The following is a 25,143-nucleotide window of genomic DNA, read 5'->3' as shown; positions in this document are numbered from 1 at the left end:
TGAGGGTGACAGAGTAAATGTAAATAGGCTTTTTCCATTGAAAGTGGGGGAGCTTCAAACAAGAGGCTATCGATTGAAATTGAAGGTGGGAAAGTTTAGGGGAAACATGAGGGGGAATTTCTTCACTCAGAGGATGGTGAGAGTGTGCAATGAGCTTCCAGCCGAGGTGGTAGATGCAGGCTCGATTTTAATATTTAAGGAAAAGTCGGAGAGGTATATTGGCAAGAGAGGTAAGGAAGTTTATGGGCTGAGTGCAGGTCAATGGGACGAGGTGGAAGGTGGTGTTTGGCATGGACTAGAAGGGCCCAACTGGCCTGTTCTTATGCTTTAATTATTCTATGGTCCCTATTGTCAGGACCCATTTCAGTTGAAGAGGAGGAGGAATTTCTTCTCTTTGAGGCAGCGAATCTTTGGAATCATTTATTGCAAAGATAATCATTGAATGTATTCAAGGTGGGAATGAGATAAGATTGATACTCCTAGGGAATTGAGGAGTATTAGGTGAATATGTAGAAGTCAAGCGAGGGCAAAAGAGGATGATTCATGATCTTGATGAATGGCAGAGAAGGCTGTCTTTATAAATCAAATGCAACCCTTTAATTCTAATTTAATTCTTCCTCTCTTGTAATTAACATTTTAAGATGTCTCTAATTATCATGATTACCTGGAGAATAAGGAACCGCAGAATTTATTTTCCCTTGATCTATTTCATTATTAAGCCATTTTAGCATTTGCTTGATTAATAAAGAGGAAAATTATGAAGTCACATAGGCAAAATTACCTTGGTCATGGACACCAGAAGTTTGTGCTGCCACATCAGTGGCAGCTAAATTTGCCCACTGTGACACCCACCTGGGAGATGTGGGTCCGAAGGAGCCTTCAGGATGAATCTGTAAAATTAAGTGTCAACGTTGATTGATTTGTAAGTGAGCAACAATTGCAGAAAAGATTTGCAGATGTTGTGCAAAATTTTAATCCAAAGTAAATTCATTCAAAAAATGATTTAAAACGCAAGTTATTTTCTTGCAAATAATTATTATTTAACAATCAGGGTAAAACAGTGAAATCCTGCACTTACAAAGCTTTGGTTACCAATATCACATGATATTCCTTCCCCACCAGCCCCAGCCCTAAAGGAAAAAAAATCCTTTATAATCCTTCAAAGTAAATGTTAATGGTCAGTACTCAGTATCATCTCAAACAATTCTAAAGTTACTACATTTCTTTCCTTTTCTCATTCTCTAATTGTATGAAGCAGCACGGCAGAGATCCACACATTTCAATAAGCACCTTTGTTTTACTTAATTTAGACAAAGCATGCAGTGCCTTTCTCCAATGTAAAATCTCTTGCCGTTAAGAAAATCATTGAGGAAGTGCATCAGAGATCACTGCACGGACAAGGGATTGCATAGAAGAGGGCGAATTGGACAGATGATTGAGGGAGATTAAAGATGCTCAAATACACTGGCAGTGAGAGAGAATCGACTTTCTGGTAATGCCCAGGCAGGATGAAGCTCTTCAACTTCCAGATAAAGACCAGATCTTTATCTTCAAGATCTTTTGGGCCTCATGTAGACACTAGAATTTTGTGTAAATTATGTCAAATAAAAGAGTTGAATGCAACTTGACATTACAACACATTTCAGTAGTCATGTGCACACAAGTATTGGGAACAATGATTACATTTTCTTGTACCTTCAAGTACCTTATACACCAAGGTCCTGTGTTCTTCAATATTCCCTTGGGAAATGCCATTCATTCTCTAGGTCCTAATCTGATTAGTCAGTCCAAAATGCTTGACATACACATAATAACAAGCCATTCAGCCATACCAATCTTCCCTCTTCTGTATTTATACCCTCTTTATCAATGCCAGTTTCTCTATGGATGCTGTCTGACCAGCTGAGTTTCTCAAGCAGTTTGTTTTTTGATCTACACTCCAGCATCAGCAGTATTTTGGATTTTTTTTCTTTTGCTCCTTATTTAATGCTATAAGCAAACCTGTTATACCAGGTTACATAGCAAGTTATTTTTGTCCTTGATATGTTAATATAGGAAGCATGTGAATATTACACACTCAGGCTTGATCTCTTGATACTTTCTAGCACCACACGCATGCATGTAGCAAAAATGGCAACTTCGTAGTGGCCTCCTCCCCCACTCACAGATTTCATGAACGTGGTGCGGAGGTTAGGACAGGAAGCTAGTGATAAGTTCTGGTTTAGCAACTGATCCTGAAACTACAACACTGAAACGCAACTACAACAAACCAAGAGAGTAAATGTTCTCCTCAATTACATCAAATCTTTAAATAAATGCTAAAAGCAAGAACATTTTTAAGAGTACCAGAAATTTCACTTTGAATTGAGGAAGGCAGCACTTTTCTTGAAACTTCAATGGAAGAAATTGTCTCCATTCAAATTTACCATTCAATTTAACAACTAGTTGAATCATTCAGAACATAAACTGCCTTGAAACATCAATATGACCTCTTGCCAATGGGCTGTGCTCCACCCACTGCCTATCTGTCCACTATTTTATTGGGGCTCCTGCTTGCCTTTTGCTCATAAGTTAATGAAGGGCCCAACACATTGATTATACATCTTAGCTGCATAAAAAATGCTGCATAACCTGCTGAGTTTCCCCACACTTTTGTGTATCAAGCTGCCTTGAAAACCTCCTTTAAACTTTCCATCTCTTGTGTATCCTCCGGTATTTGAAATCTTCACCCTATGTCCCTCTTTCAGGTCGCCCCTCAGTCTCTGATGTTCTAGAGAAAACAATTTTAAGATGTATCAAGAGGAGGTACGTGCTGTCTTAAAGCAAATAAGGATGGATAAATCCGCAGGGCCTGACAAGATATTCCTTCAGACCTTGAAGGAGGCTGGTGGAGAAACTGCAGGGGCTCTGGCAGAAATATTTAAAATATCCTTAGCCACGGTTAGGTGCTGGAGGATTGGAAAGTAGCTCACGGTGTTACATAGTTTAAAAAGGCTCCAAAAGTAAACCTGGAAATTATAGGCCAATGAGCATGATGTCAGTAGTAGGTAAATTATTGGAAAGTGTTCTAAGAAATCAGATAGTCAGCATGGCTTTGTGCATGGTAGGTTGTGTTTAACCAATTTTGGAGAGTTTTTCCCGAGGAATTTACCAAGAAAGTTGACAAAGGAAAGGCTGGACTTTAGTAAGGCCTTTATCAAGGTTCCACATGGGAGTGTTCAGATGCTAGGTATTCGTGGTGAAGTAGTCAACTAGATCCTACAATGGCTGGACGGGAGAAGCCAGGGAGTATTGGTGGATGATTGCTTCCCATGACTAGTGATGTGCCTCAAGGATTGGTGCTGGGACTATTGTTGTCTATATTGTTGTCTATAATCAATGATATGGATGATACTTTGGTAAACTGGATCAGCAAATTTGCAGATGACGCAAGGATTGAAGGTGTTATGGACAGTGAAGAAGGCTTTCAAAGCTTGCAGAGGGATCTGGATCAGCTGAAAAAATGGGTTGAAAAATGGCAGATGGAGTTTAATGCAGACAAATGTGAGATGTTGCATTTTGGGAGGATAAACCAAGAAAGGACATGCATGGTAAATGGTCGGGCACTGAGGAGTGCGGTAGAACAGGGGGATCTGGGAATACAGATACACAATTCCCTGAAAGTGGCGTCACAGGTGGATAGGGTTGTAAAGGGAGTTTTTGGTATATGGCCTTCATAAATCAAAGAATTGAGTGTAGGAATTGAGATGTTATGGTAAAATTCTAAGATATTGGTGAGGCCAAATTTGGAGTGCAATTTTGGTCACCTAACTACAGGAAAAATATCAGTAAGATTGAAAGAGTGCAGAGAAGATTTTCTAGGCTGTTGGCCCAAACTTCAGGAACTGAGTTACAAGGAAAGGTTAAACAGCTTAGGACTTTATTCCTGGAGTGTAGAAGAAAGAGAGGAGATCTGATATTTAAAATTATGAGGGGGGTAGATAGAGTAAATGTAGGTAGGCTTTTTCCATTGAGGATAGGTGACATGGGTTAAGGGTGAAAGGGGAAAAGTTTAGGGGGAACATAAGAGGGAACTTCTTCACACAGAGAGTGCTGGGAGTGTGGAACGAGCTTCCAGATGAAGTGGTGAATGCAGGCTCATTTTTAATATTTGGACAGGAACAGAGATGGGAGCAGTATGGAGGGTGATTGGCTGGGTGCAGGTTAGTGGGATGAGGCACAAAAATGGTTCAGCACAGACTAAAAGGGCCGAATGGGTTTGTTTCTGTGTTGTAACATTCTATAGTTTTTGCTCGATAGACATTCCCTTATCCACCTATTACCTCCTGCCTTTGGGACCAGGCTCCTCTCCCCTATCATTGTGCTCAGGTGCCTGACGATATTTTTTTAAAAAACCTTGATGAAGGGCTTCAGCCTGAAATACTAATTATATATCTTAATCTTTGCTATATAAAGTACTGTTGATCAGCTGAGTTTCTCCAGGATTGCATTATTTTAGCCCAAAAGTTTTTATTGTTTTAAAGGAATCTCATAGGTCATAAAATTGTGGGTAAAAATACAAAATTGTTAATACACCTCTCTGCACAGCAAAATATCACAGACAGTTAACTTTGATGGACATTACTCTAAAGGTGAATTGACAAAAGCATTTTAAAAAAAAAGGCAGCACAGTTTGTGTAACAATTAGCACAGCTCCAGTAACCTGGGTTCAAATACGGCACTGTTTAAAAGGAATTTGTATGCTCTCCCTGTGGATTTCTTTCCATACTCCAAGACTTGTGGGTTAGTTGGTCACATGAATGTATTTGGGCAGTGCAGGCTTGTGGGCTGCAATGGCCTGTTACCATGCCAAACCTCAAAATTAACTAATTAATTAGAAAGATATCCAATAAATTATTACATATAAAGTTGAGTGAATTTATGGAGGACAAAAAAATCAAACCTTTTTGGAATACAACATAGTGGGGAGAGTAGATTTGGAACAGTGATTTTTGGTCATGTACACATCAGATATGTGGGATTCATTTAAAGACTGCCCAGTCTGAATTTAAGTCCAACAGTTTGCTATGAGGAAGAAGGACCAGGGTGGTAAAGTTTGGAAGTCTTGGACAATGTGACAATTTAGTCAAAAAGAGAAAAGGAGGCATATGTAAAATTTATGAAGCTGAAATTGGACAGGGACCTTGAGGAACACAAAAGCAGGGAATCGAAAAAACTAAATGGGTCCATAAAATGTCCTTAGAGAGTACGATCACAGCACATCCCGAGGCGATAACATCAAAAAACAATAGTGTAGGTGGGAAAAGAGGAGGACTACTCAAAGAGAAAGGAATAAATTTATGCCTGAGGCTCAGGGTAGAGTGAGAGATACTAAACAAGTACATTGCTTTGCATGAATATTCACAAAGAAATGGGTAGATGATGGTGAGATTAGGGAGAAACATATCCACATTCTAGGAAAGGTTGATATCAAGGTGATGTTGAGCATCTTGAAATACATCAAGGTGGATACCCTAATACCTGATGGGATCTATCCCAGATTATTGATGGGTGGCCTCACCTTGGCAGTAACAAGAGATCATGGACATACAGGTCAGTGTAGTAAAGGAATGTGGAATTGAAGTGGTTGGTTATTGGGACATCTTTACTATTACAGAGGGAAGGCACTCAACAAAGTGATCTCAAAATCTGTTTCTGATCTCCCCAATGTAGAGGAATCTGCATCAAGAGAATCAAATGCAGTAAGTGACCCCTACAGTGATGCTTTGCTTTACTTGGAAGGTCTGTTTGAGGCCCTGAATAGTGGTGAGTGAGGAGGTTTAAATGCAAGTGTCACACTTCTTGCGGTCACCGAGGTAGAAACTACGGGGAGGGGAGGCAATTGGTGGGTAGGGATGATTGGATGAGGGAGTTGCAAAGGGAGAAATTCCTGAAGAAAGTTATGAGGGGAGGATGGTAAGATCTCATTGAATTGTTGGATGTAGTGGCTGGTAAGTGAAGTTGAGGGGATTCCTGTCATTATTTCTATGGGGGGGGGGGGGGGTTTGGTTTGTGTCAGGCCATAAGTACAGGAACTAGAGATGTGGATCAGGGCTCAATTAATGCAGTAGAGATGAGCCACTTGTCATGGGAGGGAGGGAGGAAGGGAGACATCTCAGGTGTCCTGGAATGGAATATTGCATCCTGGAAGCAGGTGTGTTGAATACAGTGAAACCGAGAGAAAGGAATAGAATACTTATAGAAGATAGGTTGGGAAGCAGTATAATATAGGTAATTGTCAAATCAGTAAATTTATGGAGGTCTGCAGATGGTTTGTCTACAAAATGGAGGCACAGATCAAGAAAGGTGAGACAGCTATCAGAGATGGACAAGTGAATTTGAGGTTAGGGTGGAAGTTAGCAGCAAAGTTGATAAAGATGACAAGCTCATCATGGTGGCAGAAGACAACACCAATGTAGTTGTCAGTGTAAGGAGGGGCTGAGAAGACTTTACTGTGTAGGGATGTAGTGTAATTGATGTGTATAGGGATTGATATCCTTGGTAAAAATAAGGTGGTCTAGACCAGGGAACGGAAAGTTATCGAAGTGACAAAGACCACGCGAGATATCTCGGATTTGGGTTGGAAGGGACTGGTCAACAGGGACTAAATGGAGTAGAGTCATGATGATACCAGTTCAGTGGGACAGGAGCATGCAGAGACAATGGGGCTATGGGGGCTATTGTATTTGAAAATCTTTGTAGGAGGTAGAACTGGGAAGTGTGGAGTTGGAGGTTAGAGGCTGTGGAAGGGAGATTACCAGAAGTGATGAGGTCAATGAGAGATGGTGACCTGATATTTCTCAGTGGGGTCCTGTTCAAGGATTAAGAGGAGATGCCTGACTTTGGCAAGGTCAAGGCGCCAGACTACAACAGCACCAATTTTGTTTGTGGTTTTGGTGTGGAGAAAATGGAGGGCAGTGCATTCCAATGCAGCAAGATTGGAATAGGTAAGCAGAGTGGTGAAGTCGAGATAGTGAACAAGATCAAATGAGGGCAGAAGGCTAGAACTAGGTGTTCACCAGGAGGAGAAAGGTTTGAGGCAGAAAGGATCCTCAGTAGGTGTTGAAGAAGTCAGCTCTGAGACAGAGAAAGAAGTGGCAGGACAGAACTCATTAAGGTGCTGCATGAGGGGGGAAAACTAAGTCAAGGCCTTTACCAAGAACAGTGTTCTGTCTCAGAGAGGGCAAGGTCAGAGGGAATAATGAAGACTCAATAGGGATTAGAGTAGCCATCAGTAGGGAGGAGGATGGTCAGAGGAGAGTGGTGGAGGGTTGAGGGGGGTCAGAATATTGTACCTCAGAAGCAATTTAAACTGCATGCGTGATAGACTTTTTCATATGATTTATGTGTGGAATGAGCTTCCGGTGGAGGTGCTGGAGGCAGGTACAATATTATCTTTAAAAAAAAATTTGGATACGCACAAAAGGTCTGGACAGAATGCAGGTCAGTGGGATCAGGAGAGAGTATAAGTGTTTCAGCATGGATAAGAAGGGCCATGATGGCCTGTTTCCGTGCTGTAATTGTTGTATGGTTATGGACATTTTACATTTAAGATTTTCATTAGCTCCATTTCCATCTCCAATTATGTATTTCATGCAAGTGTCATCTTGAAGCAAATACAATTACTCCTCTTGGGTTTCTATTAAAAATGACAACCTAATTAAAATATAATTTAAAAATATAGCCATCTTTTCATTGTTTCACTTTGTGATAAGTAATTTGCAACAAATAGCAAAGAATATTTGAGTTAGCTCACCACATAATTTTTAAAAAATGCAGCAAATTAAGAATTCTTTGATACAACAAAGAACAAAGCCACTTGGTTACTGTGCTTGTCTTGCCACTTTTAAAGAGCTACATATTTAGTCTCCGTGCTCATTCCCTAAAACCACGGGGAATTGCAGTTTTGGTCGCTCTCTACCCTTCATCAATCAAAATCCATGCCTTTTATATATCCATTGCTTCTTTGAGGTTGTATTTATTTTTTATGCAACTCAATTCAACACTGACAACATCATTAAACCCTGATAATTAACCGGTACAGAATTCTCTAGCTAACCCACAAAATTAACACCAGCATCTGCTATAATTGCTGACTCAACTGGAGTATATATAAATGTGGCCAACAACGGAGTTACTCCCAGCAACATCGCAATGTTGTCCATCCCTTGGGTTAACAGCTGTTGGTTTTTAAAATTCAAGCTCATGTTTTGATTATAAACATACTGCTGATTTATATTTTAGAACACAATGCTTTTAATTACATCTTAATTGGGTAGATGTTTGTTCCTGGTCATGCTTAAGAGTGCACCATGAAAAAAACCCAGGATTTTTCTGATTTTTATAAATAGTTCTATACTTGCCAGTTGATTGGATTTCAGTTGCAGAGGCTTGAAAAGTAAATCTACAATTGGGGGTGGCATGGTTAGCGCAATGCATTTACAGCTCCAGCGATCGTGACCAGGATTCGAATTCTGTGCTATCTGTAAGGAGTTTGCACATTCTCTCCAGGATTTTGGTTTCCTCCCACAGTTCACAAGTGTGTTCTGGGGGTTGTAGGTCAATTGGGTGTAATTGGGTGGCATGGGCTAATGAGCCAAAATGTCTAAATTAAAAATAATTATATATTAAAAAAATGTAATTCTTTCTATTCAAATCAAACCACATAGATCAGGTCATCCATACAAACTAAACTCCTCCATCAACTGTATTCCTTCTGCTGCCAATGTGTAGGACCCAACGCACCCAAGTCACACTCTCTTCTCCCCCCCCATACCCCCCTTTTGTTAGGCAGAAAAAAAAATTCAATACACAAACTTCCAGACTCCTAAACAGACCTGGCATTGGTAAAATATTAGGCTTTTGCACTGTTCTCTCTATCCTGTGCTTTGCCTTGGAAGACTCTATTCTGCACCTTGACTTACTGCAACTCCACACCCTGCATCTCAGATTCATTTCTACATTACCCGCTGTACTTGGGTACGTTGACTTGCTTGGATTGCACACAAAACAGAGTTTCACTGCTTCTCAGAACACATGCCAATGAATAATTTAAAAATAATTGCAGATTTCAATTGCTCCACCTCATGTAACTCAGCAATAAATTTGATTGATGTAATTTAATACTCATGAACAACAAGATCCTCAAAAGTTCAGGATTTTCTCCCTTTGGGATTACAAATCTTTTCATGACAAGCTGTCACGCTGCACAAATTTCTATTGGTGTGCAGTGATAAGATAAATGACTGAATTTCAATAACCTGTAAAATATAGCACACTCAAGGAAATTCATGAGAGCATTGTCAAATACAAGTCAACAGCACCATGGATCACAACAGAGGACCAGATAATTGAAGTAGAAGGTTTTCTGAAGATTCTTTAAAGGGGCAAGAGCAGAAACACAGAATAAAAATGCTAATCCAGAGAGGCCTCAAATATTGCTGGCAATGAATGCGTTCATAAAATTAGGCACTGATTCGAATAGGAATAGAATAGCAAAACCCAGAGGCAATGTTATGTAGAGAATTCAAAACAAGGAGAATTTTTAAACCAAGGCATTACCAGATTTGGAGCCAGTGTTTATATGGCCATGCAAGAGTGGCGGCTAGACAGGACATAGTGCACGCAAGGATAGTGGTCACAGAATTTAGGTTGACAGACATCGGAAAGATGAATTCAGCTTTACAGATATTGAAAAGATGAGGGGCTAACTGAGAGACCAATTTAAAGATGAAGGCCTGACCGAGAGTTCTAAAAGCAGACAAATTGAGGTAAAGGTCATATTAGGTGATTTCACAGTTGGAAGTAGGTTGTTTTAATGACTGAGCAGATATGTGAACAAGCTCAAATTATAATCAAAAATGGTTAGGTGAAGTTTTGTTTAGCCTCATTATTTGTCAGGGTTGGAAATGGAATTAGATGCTGGGTTCAGTGTTTGCAACAGAGAATGAGACAAGAGTTTAGTTCTTCAGATGGTGCCAGAAACTGAAAACCCATAGGGAACTTTGGAAATGATCAGGCCAGCCAGTATGAGTGATAAGAAGCAGTTGACACAGCCCCTTCATCAGTTCTGGAAAACTGAAAAGGTAAGCGCGTTTTAAGCTGCAGAGAGGGAGGAAGGTGGACAAAGTGTCTGTGATCAGGTGCAAAATAAATGCAAAGATATAATTATTTTACAAACTGACAGAACAAAAATGATGTAGTCTGCAGAACATGTTCAGCATTTTGTTGCTATTTGTTATTCAATGTCCAATTGTAAACATTTGATCATTCTGAACGTTGAAGGGGTCAAGGGAAACCGTTGTTAAGCAGAGCTTGAAGTCACAGTGGGGTTAACGCTATTGTCACCAACATCATCCAAACACTAAACTTTCAACAGATGCAATAACATATCAAGATCAGGACAATACATTTGTGCAATTAATCTTCAACTTTCAAACATTCCCTGGCTGCTATCAGCTTCAGTAAACACCAGGAGGGAAAAGACCACAGCTATCCTTAACATTGCTCATCTACTCCCCCCACCTCAAAAGAAAACCTGAAATGCAAGTCTTGATTGTTTTCTAGATGTTGAAGTGTTACAAGATATTTTGGATTAAAATTTAAATGTTTGAAAAAGTATGGGGAACACTAATTCATGCAAATCTGGACATTTTTCAATTTCCTACATAACTCACCTCAGAGTCATTCAAAATATCTTTACCATGTTCTCCATTTCTTGCGCTTGTTTGATCAGCAGAATTTTGTTTCCATTTGATCTTTTGTTCAGCAATGACTGGCCTTGTTATACCACAGCCAGTGTAATTAGGGGAATCTCCAACTCCAAACACCTATTTTCAGAATAAGTAAAAATGATTAGAAATATAAAACATACAAACAGTGCAAATAAGGGTCTTAATGTGGTTTCACCCATGACCTCTTACTTGTTGGCATGTGCTCCTTCCTTCTTCCCTCCACCCCTCCCACTTTTTGATTCTGGCACCTGAATACTTTTTGCTCATTTCTTGACAAAGGGCTCAGACCTGAAATATTGGTTATATATCTTTGCTTTCTATGAAAGCTGCGTCACCTGATGAGTTTCTCCAGCACTTCTGAATAGTTAAAACAGCGATGAAATGCTTTGAGAGGCTGGTCATGGCCAGAATTAACATGTACCCAAGCAAAGATCTAGACCCAGTGCAATTCGCAAATTGTAACAATCGCTCCACGGCAGATACAATATCGCTGGCTCGCCACTTAGCTCTGGATCACCTCGAAAACAGCAATTCATACATACACCTGCTCTTCATCGACTACAGCTCGGCCTTCAATATCATTATTCCCTCAGTGCTGGTCAACAAGCTACAAATTCTAGGCCTCCACACCCAACTCTGCAACTGAATCCTTGACTTTCTCATTGGAAGACAAGTCAGTACGAATTGGAAACAACATCTCCTCCTCACCGATCATCAACACAGGCGCGTCTCATGGATGCGGGCTTAGCCCACTGCTCTACTCATTATATAACTGGCAAGTATAGAACTATTTATGGCTGTGTGGCCAGGCACAATTCCAATGCCATCTACCCGTTTGCCAACAGAATCACAAACAGCAATGAGGAAGCGTCCAGGAGGGAGAGATCAGCTTGTTGAATGGCGTAATGACAACAACCTTGTACTCAACATCAGCAAAACTAAGGAGATGATTGTGGACTTCAGTGGGAAGTCAGGGGAACATGACCCAGTCCTCAGAGGGCTCAGTAGAGGAGAAGGCCAAGAACTTCAACATCCCTGAGGATCTGTCCTGGAGTCTGCATGTTGATGCAATCACAAAGAAGGCTCTCACCAAAGACTATGCTTTGTGAGGTGTCTGAGGAGATTTGGTACGTCACTAAAGACTCTTGTAAACTTCTACAGGTGTACCATGGAGAGCATTCTGACTTGTTGCATCGCTGCCAGGTAGAGGGGTGCCAATGCTCAGGATAAGAATAAATTCCAGAGGGTTGTTAACTCAGCCTGTGACAACACAGGCACCAGACTTCACTCCATTGAGGACATCTGCATGAGGTAGTGTCTAAAAATAAGCCCTTTATCCTCAAAGACCCCCACCACCCAGGCCACACCCTCTTCACTCTGCTACCATCGAGGAAGAGGAACAGGAGCCTAAAGATGAGCGGCACAAGGCCAGCTTCTTCCCCGCTGCCATCAGATTCCTGAATAAACAAGGAACCAAAGACCCTGCCTTACGTTTTGTGCATTAAAAAAAAATTTGTAGTAATGTCGTAAGATGGTTATAATATGAATCTTGGCACTACGACACTACTGCAGAAACACCGAATTCCTGACCTGCTCAGGACAATAAATTACGATTCTGTTGTAAAGTTTACTTGCTATACTAATACCCGAAATGGATTCTCTTAAGAGCCAAGTTCGCACAAGACTAAATGTACTGCAGCTGGATCTATATCTTTGCTTTCTATGAAAGCTGCGTGACCTGATGAGTTTCTCCAGCACTTCTGAATAGTTAAAACAGCGATGAAATGCTTTGAGAGGCTTGTCATGGCCAGAATTAACATGTACCCAAGCAAAGATCTAGACCCAGTGCAATTCGCAAATTGTAACAATCGCTCCACGGCAGATACAATATCGCTGGCTCGCCACTTAGCTCTGGATCACCTCGAAAACAGCAATTCATACATACACCTGCTCTTCATCGACTACAAACAAAAAATGCTGGAGGGATCCAGCAGCTCAGGTAGCATCAGTGGAGAGAGCATTCGGTCAATATTTCAGACTAAGATCGCTTCATCAAAACGGCAAAGTAAGAGAACAAGCATGTTTTGAGTTTCAGAGGGGAAACATGAGGAAAATAGGCAAAATATCTGTGACAGGCTGCAAATTCAAAATTACTTTAAAATGAGTAGCCACTGACTTGAGGGAAAAAACCCCAAATTGAATCAGCTTTTTTTAAAAAAAAGCCACATCTGTAGAGTGAAAACAGTAGTACATAAAATTATTAAGCTACGAGGGCAGAAACCTGCTCAGATGGATGAGGAGATACTCTTTCTTGGAATCAGGTTGGGCATCACATGAGCAATGACAGAAGCGTAAGACAGAGGTCAAAATAAAAAAGTGATGGAGAATGAAAATACTAAATGACGAGAGTTCAGGGTTATATTTGCAGAATGAGAATAAGGCTTGTTAAAGTTGATATAAACATTTCATACTGGATGCTGAAAACTGGAGTTTAGACTTCATTCTGGGAATGTATTCAAGTACCCTATCAACAAAACCACACAATTGATTTGCCAAAACACTACTGTCAAACAGAATCTATCAAGTGATCTTTACATGCACAAGTTAAACAAGGAAAAAGTTGGAGTATGGTTTTGGCATTACACAACAATCCACTATGGCTCCGATTCAGGGGTGCTCATATGGGTTTATTCATGCTTGACTTGAATGCATAATATGGAATGTGGCTTTAACCATGCAATTGTTCCTTAACTACACAACCAGGCAAGGTTAAGATCTAACCTCGAAGTATTCACATAAACCACGGCTAATTTGAAATTCCAACTATTAGTCTTCATTTATACCACTACAAAAAATGCTGAATCAAGCATTTACCCAGAGCCTTAAAAATACTTGATTCCTAAACTGTCTATTAAATTGGGAAGGTATTTTTAAAAAGGAAAAATGCTCAATTGTCAAGGGAATTGTGCATTTAGATGACATTCAATTATTCTTCAACATTTATGATCCAAAATTAAAAGTAAAATCCAAATTTCATTACCAAATTGAATACAGGAACAGCATCATTCACAACCATGAAGGAACAGCCCCAAATTCATACAGGTACTCTCAACTTATGATGGTTTCTACAGAATTTTGAGATTTATTTCAAGCATATTCTATATTTTTAATTCAAAACAATTTATTTAGCTTTGAAATGCTTTAAGATTCCCTGTACTTAAGGTACTGTGCAACACCAGATAAACATCAAATTTATTAAATTCAGTTTCAGAACTGCCTGTGATTAGATTTGAAAACAACATTATACTCATTTCAAGTAAAAGAAACTGATGCTTATTTTTAAATTAGCATCTGAAAGGTTCTGGGGAAATCAGTATTGACAGAGAATTCTGTCCCACACAGAACAGAAATATCAATTTTGGACAACAAGGACGCCAATCTGAAAGGATTAGCACATTTATTAAAGAGTGTTACCCACTCTTATTCTGCAGTGAGTATAAATGCCTTTTCTCAACAATATATATTAATAATGACCTTACATAATCAACTTGATCAAATTGAAAACTCTAAACATCACCAGAAATTAAAAGAAAATGAGTCGATGTTGACCTTGTACCTGCTCCTGACAATAGCTTTTGCATCTCTCATATGATAGGACTGTCTTCTTAAATGGGCAGGCACAGCTTGGTCACTGCTTTCCTGCCTTAGGCACGTCTATACCTTCACTGCCAAAGAGCTCTGTTTGGTTCAATGTACCCACCGTGCACTAGATTCACTATTTGCCATCTGAAAACCCAAACTGTTTCTGGCCTTTATTTTTCCTCAATGCTTCATTTGTGGAATAAGTGGCTGCATCAAATGACTCATCTCATGAATCTACAAAACATTCTGTAGACCAGTCGCTTGGCACCCGCTGCAATTGCGTTGCAGCCACCATACTCGTGGAGCAATCTGCGCATGCGTCTGGATTGGCAGGCTGGAATTTAACGGAGTCCAGGCGCGGTACGGTCACCACTTACCTGTAAATAGTAGTAAATAGTTATTATTATATTTTTCTTCTCTCGAGTCATGTTGTTACTACCATATCGACAAACGTGGTGTTTGAAGTGGGATGGCGAGCATCCCGAGCTTGAGGCTTCCCGGTTGACTTGCAAGTGAGAAACCAGCACCACATTGCAGCAGTCGCCATGGCAGATGGATTCAGACAACCCGACCCACTCATATTCGAGGGCAAAGTTGCTGAGAACTGGCATATTTTCGAACAAGATAATGATATATTTATCACAACGACATTGTGACAAGCCTGCCGCACTGGAGCGTACATTCTATTAAATCTGGTGGGTCTAGAAGCCAGAGAGGGAGAGATCATTCGTTTTTGCAAGTGAAGTGAATGAAGGGGAACTGATTCTCAGTGCGGCAGAATCAAGAGAGGATCCTGAGTGCTTGAAAAGAAATTTAGAGAAATGTGCAATCCACAGACTAATATCACGATGGAAAGGCACAAATTTTACAAGAGATCAAAAGCCTGACAAACTGACCAAATCATACATCAGCAAAGATTTGCAACTTTGAAACGCTCTGAGGAACTAATCAGAGACAGGCTGGTCTGTGGCATTTATAATGACAGCATGAGGAAGGTGCTTCTGCGCGATAGTGACTTAACCTAGCGAAGGCCATCTTTATCTTTCTGATTTACGAAATGACTGAGGAGAATAGCAAGAAGTTAGCCTCTCCACAGCAGCCTACCATGAGCGTTGATGCAGTCCAGGCAGAATCTGAAAAGAAACAATGGCTGGAGACCAAGAGGAAGAGCCAGCCAGTCCAAACCACATCATCATCCATTACAAGGTGCAATAACTGCGGAGGTGACCATGCAGTGTGAAAGGAAATGTGTCCAGCTTTCGGCCAGCAGTGTTGAGCCTGCAGAAATGGAACCATTTCAAAAGATGCTGCAGATCCAGACAGCAGATCAATACTAGGCCCAGGCCTAGAAGGACAATTGACCAACTAGAGCCTGAACAGGATGAAAGCAACAAAGAAGAAACACATTTTGTCGACGGGCTGACATTGCAGATGGTAGTGGACTGAACAAAGACATGGATTAGGGAAAACAGTGAAGCTTTCATAACCAGAAGCGTCAATGGCAAGGCAGTAGAAATTAAGCTCAACACAGGAACCAATTTTCAAGAAACTCAGCATCATTCAGGATTTGTACACCATACACCACCCCAATCCTTCATTCCCTCCACCATAGTTTGCACTGGCAACAAAATGCCAATGTTTCTTCATCAGTGCCTCCCACAAGACATGACCTCCAGCTTTTAACCACTAGACTAACAAGTGAATAGAAACATCACTTGCAGGTTCCTCTCCAAGACCTTGACCAATCCAAAGTGAAGACTTCCCACTGCTCTCAATCCAGTAAAACTGTGGAAGTGCCTTCATTTGATGGTCTTAAGAGGTTTAAAGGGGAAAAAAAAACTCATTTACACCGCCACAGCAACAATTGAGAACAGAGGGGGTGGAGTGAAAGAGAAAAAATGACATTTAGATGCCATGAATGAATATAAATATGCTCTTGAAGAAACCAGTTTTGCTGCTAGAGTTTCAAATTTAGCTCACAGTCGTTGAGATTCATTTTATTTGGTTTGAATATTTCAGATCACTACAGAACTAGCATGACAGCTAATGCTTCCCAATATCCTTAGAGATCAAAAGGAAAATAAAAGATTGCATAATTAAAAGCACAGTTAGCTGTAAAATGTTATATTTTATACAAGGCTAGGTTTCAAAATCCATTCATTTCTTATGCCAAAAGACATGCTAAAATCTTACGGAATCAATTCTCCCAAAGACCTTTACGGGGCAACGGTGACTTGGCTCATTACCGTGTCAATCATTCTACGAGCTTCCTCTTCTTCTGCATTGGAGTTTTCAAGCTCAATTGTGTACGTTCCTTTGTCACTTTGATCATCGTCATTTTCCTTTGAAGCAGTCGGTGAAATTATTGTTTGCTGTTCCAGATGACTTGGGTTTAGTCTTTGTCCAGTGCTACCAGAACTTCCCTGCTGAGGTGTTTGGGCGATTCCTAAAGGAGCCGAGGATTCGCCAGATTTTTGTCTTTGTAAAGGCTTTGTTTGATGAAGCTCCTGTGCAATATGGGATGCTTTCACACGAGGAGAACTTGGTGGATGCGAGAAAGCCACCTTTGATTCAGCCATGTGAGCTTTGGACCTGTCTGGCTTTGCAGGGGGAAATGGGTGAGGACCTTCGTGAGGTACAGCGGCTGCAATTTGAGTCAAAGAATAAGATCGTCTCTTTCGTGGGTTATCGTCATCCAAGAACTCGATCATGAAGGCAGTCCGACTCGTGGATGAAACTTCATAAGCTTTTTCTGAAGTTGTGGACTTCTGAAGACGAAGCCTTTGTTGTTGTGCACGATACATTCTCAGTTGATCTTCAAGGGCAGCATGTTTGTGAGCATGCCTTTGACCATTCCCATTTTCTGTATCACTTTGTGTTCCATCATCATGTTTATTTCCTAAACAACAAATAAACAATGAAAATAATTTCTAAATGCAAAATATAGGATACACAAGACCATGTAGAACAGCATTGCATCATTACACACAAGCATTCAATGTCAGAGTCAGAATGTGCTGCTCTGAGAGTCCAAACAATAACTCTTTAAGGAAAAGGCTAATAATTCAGGCAGAACTGAATTGCTATTATTCTCCAAATTTGTTCTATTGTCCAAATCTCAAACTGATTTTCCCTTGCATTGTAAATGAGCCAATAAGACCAGCTGCACCATTCTTGCTATGTAGTTATCATGCCTGCTTATTTAGGAGGGGGGAAAAGGAACATTTGCCATAATTTTATACAAGATAAGCAAGCATTACAGCCAAATGCATTATCTTCAGGTGCAAATATCATAAAAATGATCAAAATGTTTATAATTTCATCAAATACATTTTATGAAAGCAAAAATGTCTTTAGGAAATTGAACCTTACAGTAACATAAATTTGGTACTGGTGTTACGAGCCCAGAGGACCCCAAAACCCAGCAGCAATAGATATTCATCAAGACAAATGGTTACTTAAACAAAAGTTGCTTTTAATTTTCTTTAAACATGAAAAGAAAATCACACTTGATCTTAACTAACCCCCTTCCCATTCTAAGCGCACGTGTATTTAATGTGGGTGTAAGTTCAGAAAAGTTCTTTGGTTCACAGTCCAATCTCACTTCTCATTCCTCCAAGTTCACTGGTTGCAGGCAACTCTTCTACTGTGCACAGAATTAAACATTTATGAAGTTCATCAGGCTTTGGTGCTTGAAAGGTAAATGGTTACTGCTCAGGAAGGTTCTTGTCGGTTTTCAGAGAGAGATTTGTTGTTGCAGGACATCAACAACTGATGTACTTCCATCAGCCACTTCAGTGTCTTGTTGATGAAACTTGCCCCTTCAGGGTTCTCCAGATGATAACCTCTTTCTTTCAGGTCACCAAAGTGTTCCTTTTTATTTCTCTTATTCCAAGTGAAACATTAGACAGCCAGTCCTCTCCTCTTGCATGAACTACAAGGGCTTTGACCAGGCTGTCTTCCAAATGGGCCATTCCACAAGCTTGCGAGCTTGTTCTGTTCCAGTCCCAGATTCTGTCGCTGGCTTTAACACTGTAGAACTGATCTATCTCTCTCTCACACACACACAGAGAAAGCCTGCTTGACTCACTTTGCTTGCAAAACCACATGACCCTATTAGAACAGCTCTAGACAATCTGCGTCTCCAACAAGATCTTTCATCTGTTGCCTTTTTGTAAGCAACAATCTATTAGTGAAGTCTCTAGGGCACTCTCCAAAGCTCTTACAAAAGGTGTGAGCTGATATATCAAGCATTAGCAGAGCTCCAGTATTTCAAATAAGATATGTTTTCAAGTTTTTGTATGTAACCTACTCTAACAAACTTTTCCCAATTAATCTCCCAAAAACACATCTATATACTCTGTCACACTGACTACTGAAAAATGGAACTTGGTTAAAAAATTATAATAGGAAAACTGCAAAATATAAAATTGGGAATGAAGTTGAACTAAACAAGCTGGCTTACCTTTTTGCATGATCATTTCTTATAAAAAAGGGGTCAGAAACAAAAGATGGTTATACATTCAAAACGTACAGGGGATGTAGGTTAATTGGGTGCAATAAGGTAGCATGGGCTCGTGGGCCGAAATGGCCTGTTACCATGCTGTATGTCTAAAATTTAAAATTTGGAAGTATACGTACACGATCCTTTATCTGGACATCTAAAATCCGGAAAGCTCCAAAATCCGGCAAGTGTGGAGAGAGGCGCAGCGCAAGTTGGGTGGGCAAGAGGCTGGCAGCGTGAATCGGGCGGGCAAGGGGGGACACGGGAGCGCAAGTCGGGTGGGTGGGAGCACGAGTTGGGCGGCCGGTGTGGGGGTGAAGAGACCAGCAGTGCGAGTCGGGTGGCCTGCAGTGGAGAGACCGGCAGCGCGAGTCGGGCGGGCGGGGGGGGGGGGGGGGAGAAGTCAGGGCAACTGGAAGGGGGTGGGGGTAGATACGGCAGCACAATTCGGGTGGGCTTAAATCTGGCTTTCTGAAATCCGGAAAAATCCAAAATTCAGAACACATGGTCCCCCAAGAGTTCCAGATAAAGTATCGTGTACCTGTACTAAAGTTCAAATAAAAGAACTGAACTACATCCTGAACTAAACATGAATAGTATGGATTGCTGGGATTGGAGACAAGGCATTTGGTATTAAGATCTTGATGAATTTCAACTACAAGTGGTGAATCTGCAGAATTCTCTGCTGCAAAAGACATTTGCAAACAAATTATTTAACATATTCAAGTAAGAGTTAGTCTTTTAAAAAAAATACAGCACAGCAACACAAGACTGCGCTGCCCAATTACACCCATGTGACTAATTAATTTTCAAGCCTTACAAGTCTTTTGAATGTGGGAGGAAACCAGAGCACACGGAACATTAGGAAATGCATAAACTCCTTACAGGGAGCGGCAGATTCAAATCCATGTCGCTGGTGCTGTAATAGCTTTGTGCCAAACACTACACTAACCATTCTAAAGGCAAAAGAGATGAAAGGATAGGATAAATTCAACTGGATTTGGATGATCTTCACCAATCGTATAGAATACAGACCAGACTCAAAAAGCCACTTGGCCTATCCATACTCCTATTTGCTGTTTCCACCCATTTTTATATTTTTGACCAGCTTGAACTTTTATTTTAATATTTCTTATCAATAATTGGGGGGGGGGGGGGCACACGGTTAGTACAATGCTATTACATAGCCAGTGACTGGGACTGGGGTTCAGAACCAGCGCTGTCTGTAAAGCATTAACATGTTCTCCCCAGGTCTGCGTGGGTTTCCTCCCTCTGCTCAAAACGTAGTGGCGTTGTAGGTCAATAGGGCTCATGGGGCGAAAGGGCCCGTTACTGTGCTATAGGTCTAAATTTAAATTTAAGTTTAGAGTCATAGAACTACACAGCACAGAAAAATAGCCCTTGGCCCAATCTATCCAAGCCAGCCACACTGCCTACCTCTGCTAATCACATATCCCTCTATTCTTTGCATTTTTCTGATTAATTTTCTGATCTTTACACAGAAGCATATGAGGAATTACAATGAGGAGCTACAGTGAGGAGCTATGAGCTATCTGATACACTCATTTAGTCATATCCTCCTCCTGTACTTAGTAATAAATTCTCTCAGGATCCCTTCCATTTCCTTCACAAGCATTTCCCTTGTCATTTCATCTCAAGTTTAGGGAAAGAGATGAAAAGCCTCACTGGTAATGACATACATTATATACTTCGTCTCGACTTTTTCTGTCCAAGATGCAATTGTAATTTTACTTATTATTTGGAAATTCATCATTCAGTACAGTACAAGAATAGATGGGAAAACTTTTGTAATGGCAAGATAAGACTCCCAAGAGACTACAGATCAGATGTTTGGTTCATTTAACCAATGAGGTTACAATGCATTTAAAGATTTGGTATGATTTTCACTTTGTGCATAGTGATATCTTGTATATCTGGATCCATTCGGTGATATTATAATGTTTTAAATCCAAATTGCATATTTCCACAGACCCAACTGTAACAATATGTCATAAGCCTGATAATTTAGTGTCCATAATCCATTGGAATAAACTTCAAAGAAAACTTAACAATTCTACATTTCAACATTTACAAAACCCTACATCTATCTGGAATAATAATCTCGTATAAGCACAATACTAGCAGTATATAGTTAAAAACTCTTCTGGTTCATGATCATCATTAGCCTTATCTGGTCATGCCTTTCGAGATGATCAACCCATAGCTCAACTTAAATGGTCAACGAATGGCACTCTAGTTATCAATATCCATGTTCCATGAATCAATAGGACTCGCGATAAACTATGAAACAACAGTCAACTGATCATAATCTTTTGCTTGAATTTCTGGATAATTAAACAATCGGGTAAAAAAAGTAATGTAAACTTGACAAGTTGGTGTTGATGTGATATTTTCACTGATTTTCAAAATTATATACTGTAATATTTTAACAGCATTTCACATCGATCTATCGATTTATTTATTTGCTCGTTCCTTAATATGGAAAGCTGATAGTTGAGAAAGTAAACTACAATAATAACTACACGAGCTGGAAGTCAGAAATAAAACTAAAAAAATGCCACGACACTCAGGTCAGGCAGCATCAACTGCAAAACAAAGAGTTAATGTTTCAGGTCAAAGACCCTTTGCCAGAACTGGGAGAGAGAGAACTAGTTAACTTTAAGTTGTAGTGCTGAAGGGCCCAGGCCTGAAATGCTGGTTACCCTTTACTTCCTGTGGATGCTGTGTGACCTGCTGAGTTCCTCCAGCACGTTTGTGCATTGCAAATTCCAGTAAATGTTTGGGGCAGGGGTGTGCATGCTACCCTCAATAACACATTGGGTCACCTCCAAAAGTCAGTTCTTCCATTCAGTCAATACCCCCCCCTTACCAAAACCATACTAACTATCCCATTCAATCCCCACTTCAAGTCAACAGCCTTAGTTTCGGAGCATAGCTTTTCCCATGTTTCATCTTTATGTTTAGATCTTGTTCCCATTTTTGTTTAGGTTTACCGTTTGTTTCCTCGTTCTCCTTTTCTTGCAGTTTGATGTACATGTTTGTTATAAATTTTTTAATTATCATTGTGTCTGTAATCACATATTCAAAATTGCTTCCTTCTGGTAACCTCAGATTGTTTCCCAATTTGTCCTTCAAGTAGGTTTTCAGTTGGTGGTATGCAAACATTGTATCGTGAGTTATATTATATTTATCCTTCATTTGTTCAAAGGACAATAATTTATTTCCCGAAAAACAATTTTCTATTCTTTTGATCCCTTTTCTCTCCCATTCTCTGAAGGAAAGGTTATCTATTGTGAAAGGGATTAGTTGATTTTGTGTCAATATTAGTTTTGGTAGTTGGTAATTTGTTTTATTCCTTTCTATGTGAATCTTCTTCCAAATGTTGAGCAGATACATCACACCTCAAGTTAAATAAATGGGACCCAATAGTATCAGACAGATGTTTTCGCTATAAAAAGGAAACTGGAACAACAATTCATGCAATTTGGACATGTGAGAAAGTGAAAAAATTTTGGGAAGATCTAAACCAGATATTAAATAAAATCACAATATACCAAAAAACCCAGAGATCTTCCTCTAAGTAATATAAGAAATAAAGAATTTGGACTCGATTTGGATGGAGCACAAAAAAGATTTGTTATGATAGCCCTAGCTGTAGCAAAAAAATGTATTATGTCAACCTGGAAATTAGAAGACAACTTGAGACTACAACAATGGTATATAGAAATTAATAAATGCATTCCATTAGAAAAAATAACATATAATTTAAGAAATAACATCACAATATTCGAACAAATATGGGAGCCATACATGAAACACAATAGAGAAATCCTACCGTGGACTTCCACCACCTAAAATGACAGAAGGAGAAGATAACGAAAAGAACTGACTCAGTAAAATTTCTTGTTTATTTTTATTAAGTGACAACATTGTTTAACGGGTTTAATGTATCTTATAGATTGAACTTCAAATAAATGGGAAAGGGGGTGAGGGAGGGAGGGGAGGGGGAAAAAATGACACTGTATAAATTCAAGAGAAAAAAATGTCTGTATGGTCAATATGGTCAATATTGGTCAATATGGTTTATAGTGTGAAAAATAAATTAAAAAAAAAAGTCAACAGCCTTAGCAGTGGGTAGAGGTCCAAAAGAATTTGTGGCTCTGCTAAATATAGTGATGAATGGGTAAATCCAGTAAATAGTTTTCACTCCTTCAGAAAGTCTGGTTAACAGATTTTAAACAGGTACAGTTTCTGTAGAGAGATGAATTGGAGGTCAATCCACAGGACATTAAAAGTGGCAGAGTGGATGACTGGAGTCTTCTCCCCCCCACCCCCCCACCCCAAATCAACGTGATCTACCAGGATCATTATCTGAAGAGGGTGTGCAAAATCATGGAAAACCCCTTCCACCCTGCACACGGCATCTTTCAGTTGCTCCTACATTGGGAAGGAAATACAGGAGTATCAGAGCCAGCACCACCAGGCTCAGGAACAGCTTCTTCCCACGGGCAGCGAGAATACTGAATGGCTAAAGGAACTGCTCGCACTAACCAGCCAAGATTCTAATTTGTACAAAGCAATATTTATTATAGATATAATGTCCTGCCTATGTATTGTTGCACCAAGGCCCTGAGAACGCTGTTTCGTCACATTTCACTTGCACAATCAGATGACAATAAACTCGACTTAAGTAACAGCAACCATTTTACCTTTTAACCTTCTCATCTGAATTGTGAGGTCACTTTTTATGCTTTTGGAATCATCATCAACTGAGTCCCGTCTCATTCTGGGTGGATCATTTTGTGCCAACCAATCAGCCACTTTACTTTCTGCTGCTATCATTGCAGCCTGGAGTCCAGACAATTCTTTGGAGGCTTGTGGAGATTTCTTCAGCTTCTGACGCTGATCAGGAGTGAATTTTGTGACATGATCTTTGATTGTCACTTTTCCTGGAGTGTGGTCATCAAATTCTATCGTAAATGAAGCATGTCCTTGAACTACTGCGTGCGATGTCGCTGTATCTTTTGTGGGAATTTCATGAATTGATCTTTCCACTGATACAACAGATGGATGAAATTCTTTAGTAGGGATTTCAAAATAGCTTGGTTCTCTGCAAAATGGATAAATTCCTTCCTCTTGCAAATTCTTACTATCATCTTCAGATTTACCAATTTCCTTGATACTTCCTAAAGTTAAAAAAAAAGTAGTCCAGTGAAATACACACTTTAAGGCTTGTAATTTTTTTTGAAATAGAAAATTTATGTAATTTCTAGAATAACTAACAAAAGATTTTTTTCAGGCCAAATGGCTTCTGTTGTAGAATCAGAAATGACAGAATTTAAACCATTGTATGTTTGAATGAGGAACTGTAGAAATAGATCATGTTTATTCAATACATTCAAAGCAATGATTTTTAAAAAAATACTTGCATTAATTAAAAGCGGGAAAAATTGTGAAACAGATTAATATGGTAACCTGATGCATTTTAGGTGGAAAATTCCAACAGATTTGGCCCTTGCCAGAAAGAAAATCCATATTAATCTTTTTCCAAAAGGTTACTTCATAGAGATACTACCATAGTTGGGAAAAATTCAAGGTAATTAAAAGAGAATCAGCACATTAAAGGGAGTGACATGGACTGAAATAAAATAATCATATAACAATTAAGCACAGAAACAAACCATTTTGGCCCTTCTAGTCCGCACCGAACTAAGTCCTCTCCTCTAGTCCCTCTTACCTGTACCCTGCCCAATTAAAACTGTTAACTTGAATCTTCGATTGTTTTCCCCCACATCTGTGAGTGACATTGATTCCTTAACAAACCTTCCCCAAGAAGTTTGTTGATAAGGTTCAGTTACAAACTAGTTTATAGCTGTTACCATAAATAGCGACTGAACAAGTAGTTAGTCTACAGAGGCACTGCTTGGGTTCCTACCTCCTGTAGCATTGCTTTCTATCTTCGCACTCACTGGCTTGGGGTCCTGCTTGCTTGAATTTTCATCATCCGCATCATCTTCACCCCACCAAGCAGGCTGTCCATAGAGAGGGGTACCTCGAGCTACCGGCAGAGAAGAAAGGTCTACTGCACGCAAAAGTAATAAGTAATGCATGGAATGTTAGTTCTCAAGAATAATTTCTAAGAATAGATAACATTGAGTATGATTCCCAACAATAATTCAATGAATTTGCAGGCCAGTTTTAATG

At 39.8% G+C, this 25,143-nt stretch overlaps 1 protein-coding gene across 16 annotated transcripts in view; it reads right to left on the bottom strand.

Annotated features, from left to right (window-relative positions):
- The window catches only part of cep170aa (centrosomal protein 170Aa), a 131,952-nt gene that overhangs the window by 56,023 nt on the left and 50,786 nt on the right, over positions 1–25,143 (bottom strand). For 14 of the 16 annotated variants that reach the window (XM_069930915.1, XM_069930913.1, XM_069930914.1 and 11 more), the window contains 5 exons: positions 24,875–25,021; positions 23,649–24,125; positions 16,661–17,313; positions 10,716–10,868; positions 782–890 (listed from right to left, as the gene is read on the bottom strand). In XM_069930915.1, coding sequence (XP_069787016.1) covers positions 782–890; positions 10,716–10,868; positions 16,661–17,313; positions 23,649–24,125; positions 24,875–25,021 — 1,539 coding nt within the window. The remainder of the gene's footprint in view (positions 1–781; positions 891–10,715; positions 10,869–16,660; positions 17,314–23,648; positions 24,126–24,874; positions 25,022–25,143) is intronic. The other 2 variants (XM_069930907.1, XM_069930909.1) reach the window with 2 other exon arrangements.

This window comes from Narcine bancroftii, chromosome 4, assembly GCF_036971445.1.
Source record: "Narcine bancroftii isolate sNarBan1 chromosome 4, sNarBan1.hap1, whole genome shotgun sequence".
Taxonomy (NCBI): domain Eukaryota; kingdom Metazoa; phylum Chordata; class Chondrichthyes; order Torpediniformes; family Narcinidae; genus Narcine; species Narcine bancroftii.
This window is presented reverse-complemented; position numbering and strand designations above follow the sequence as displayed.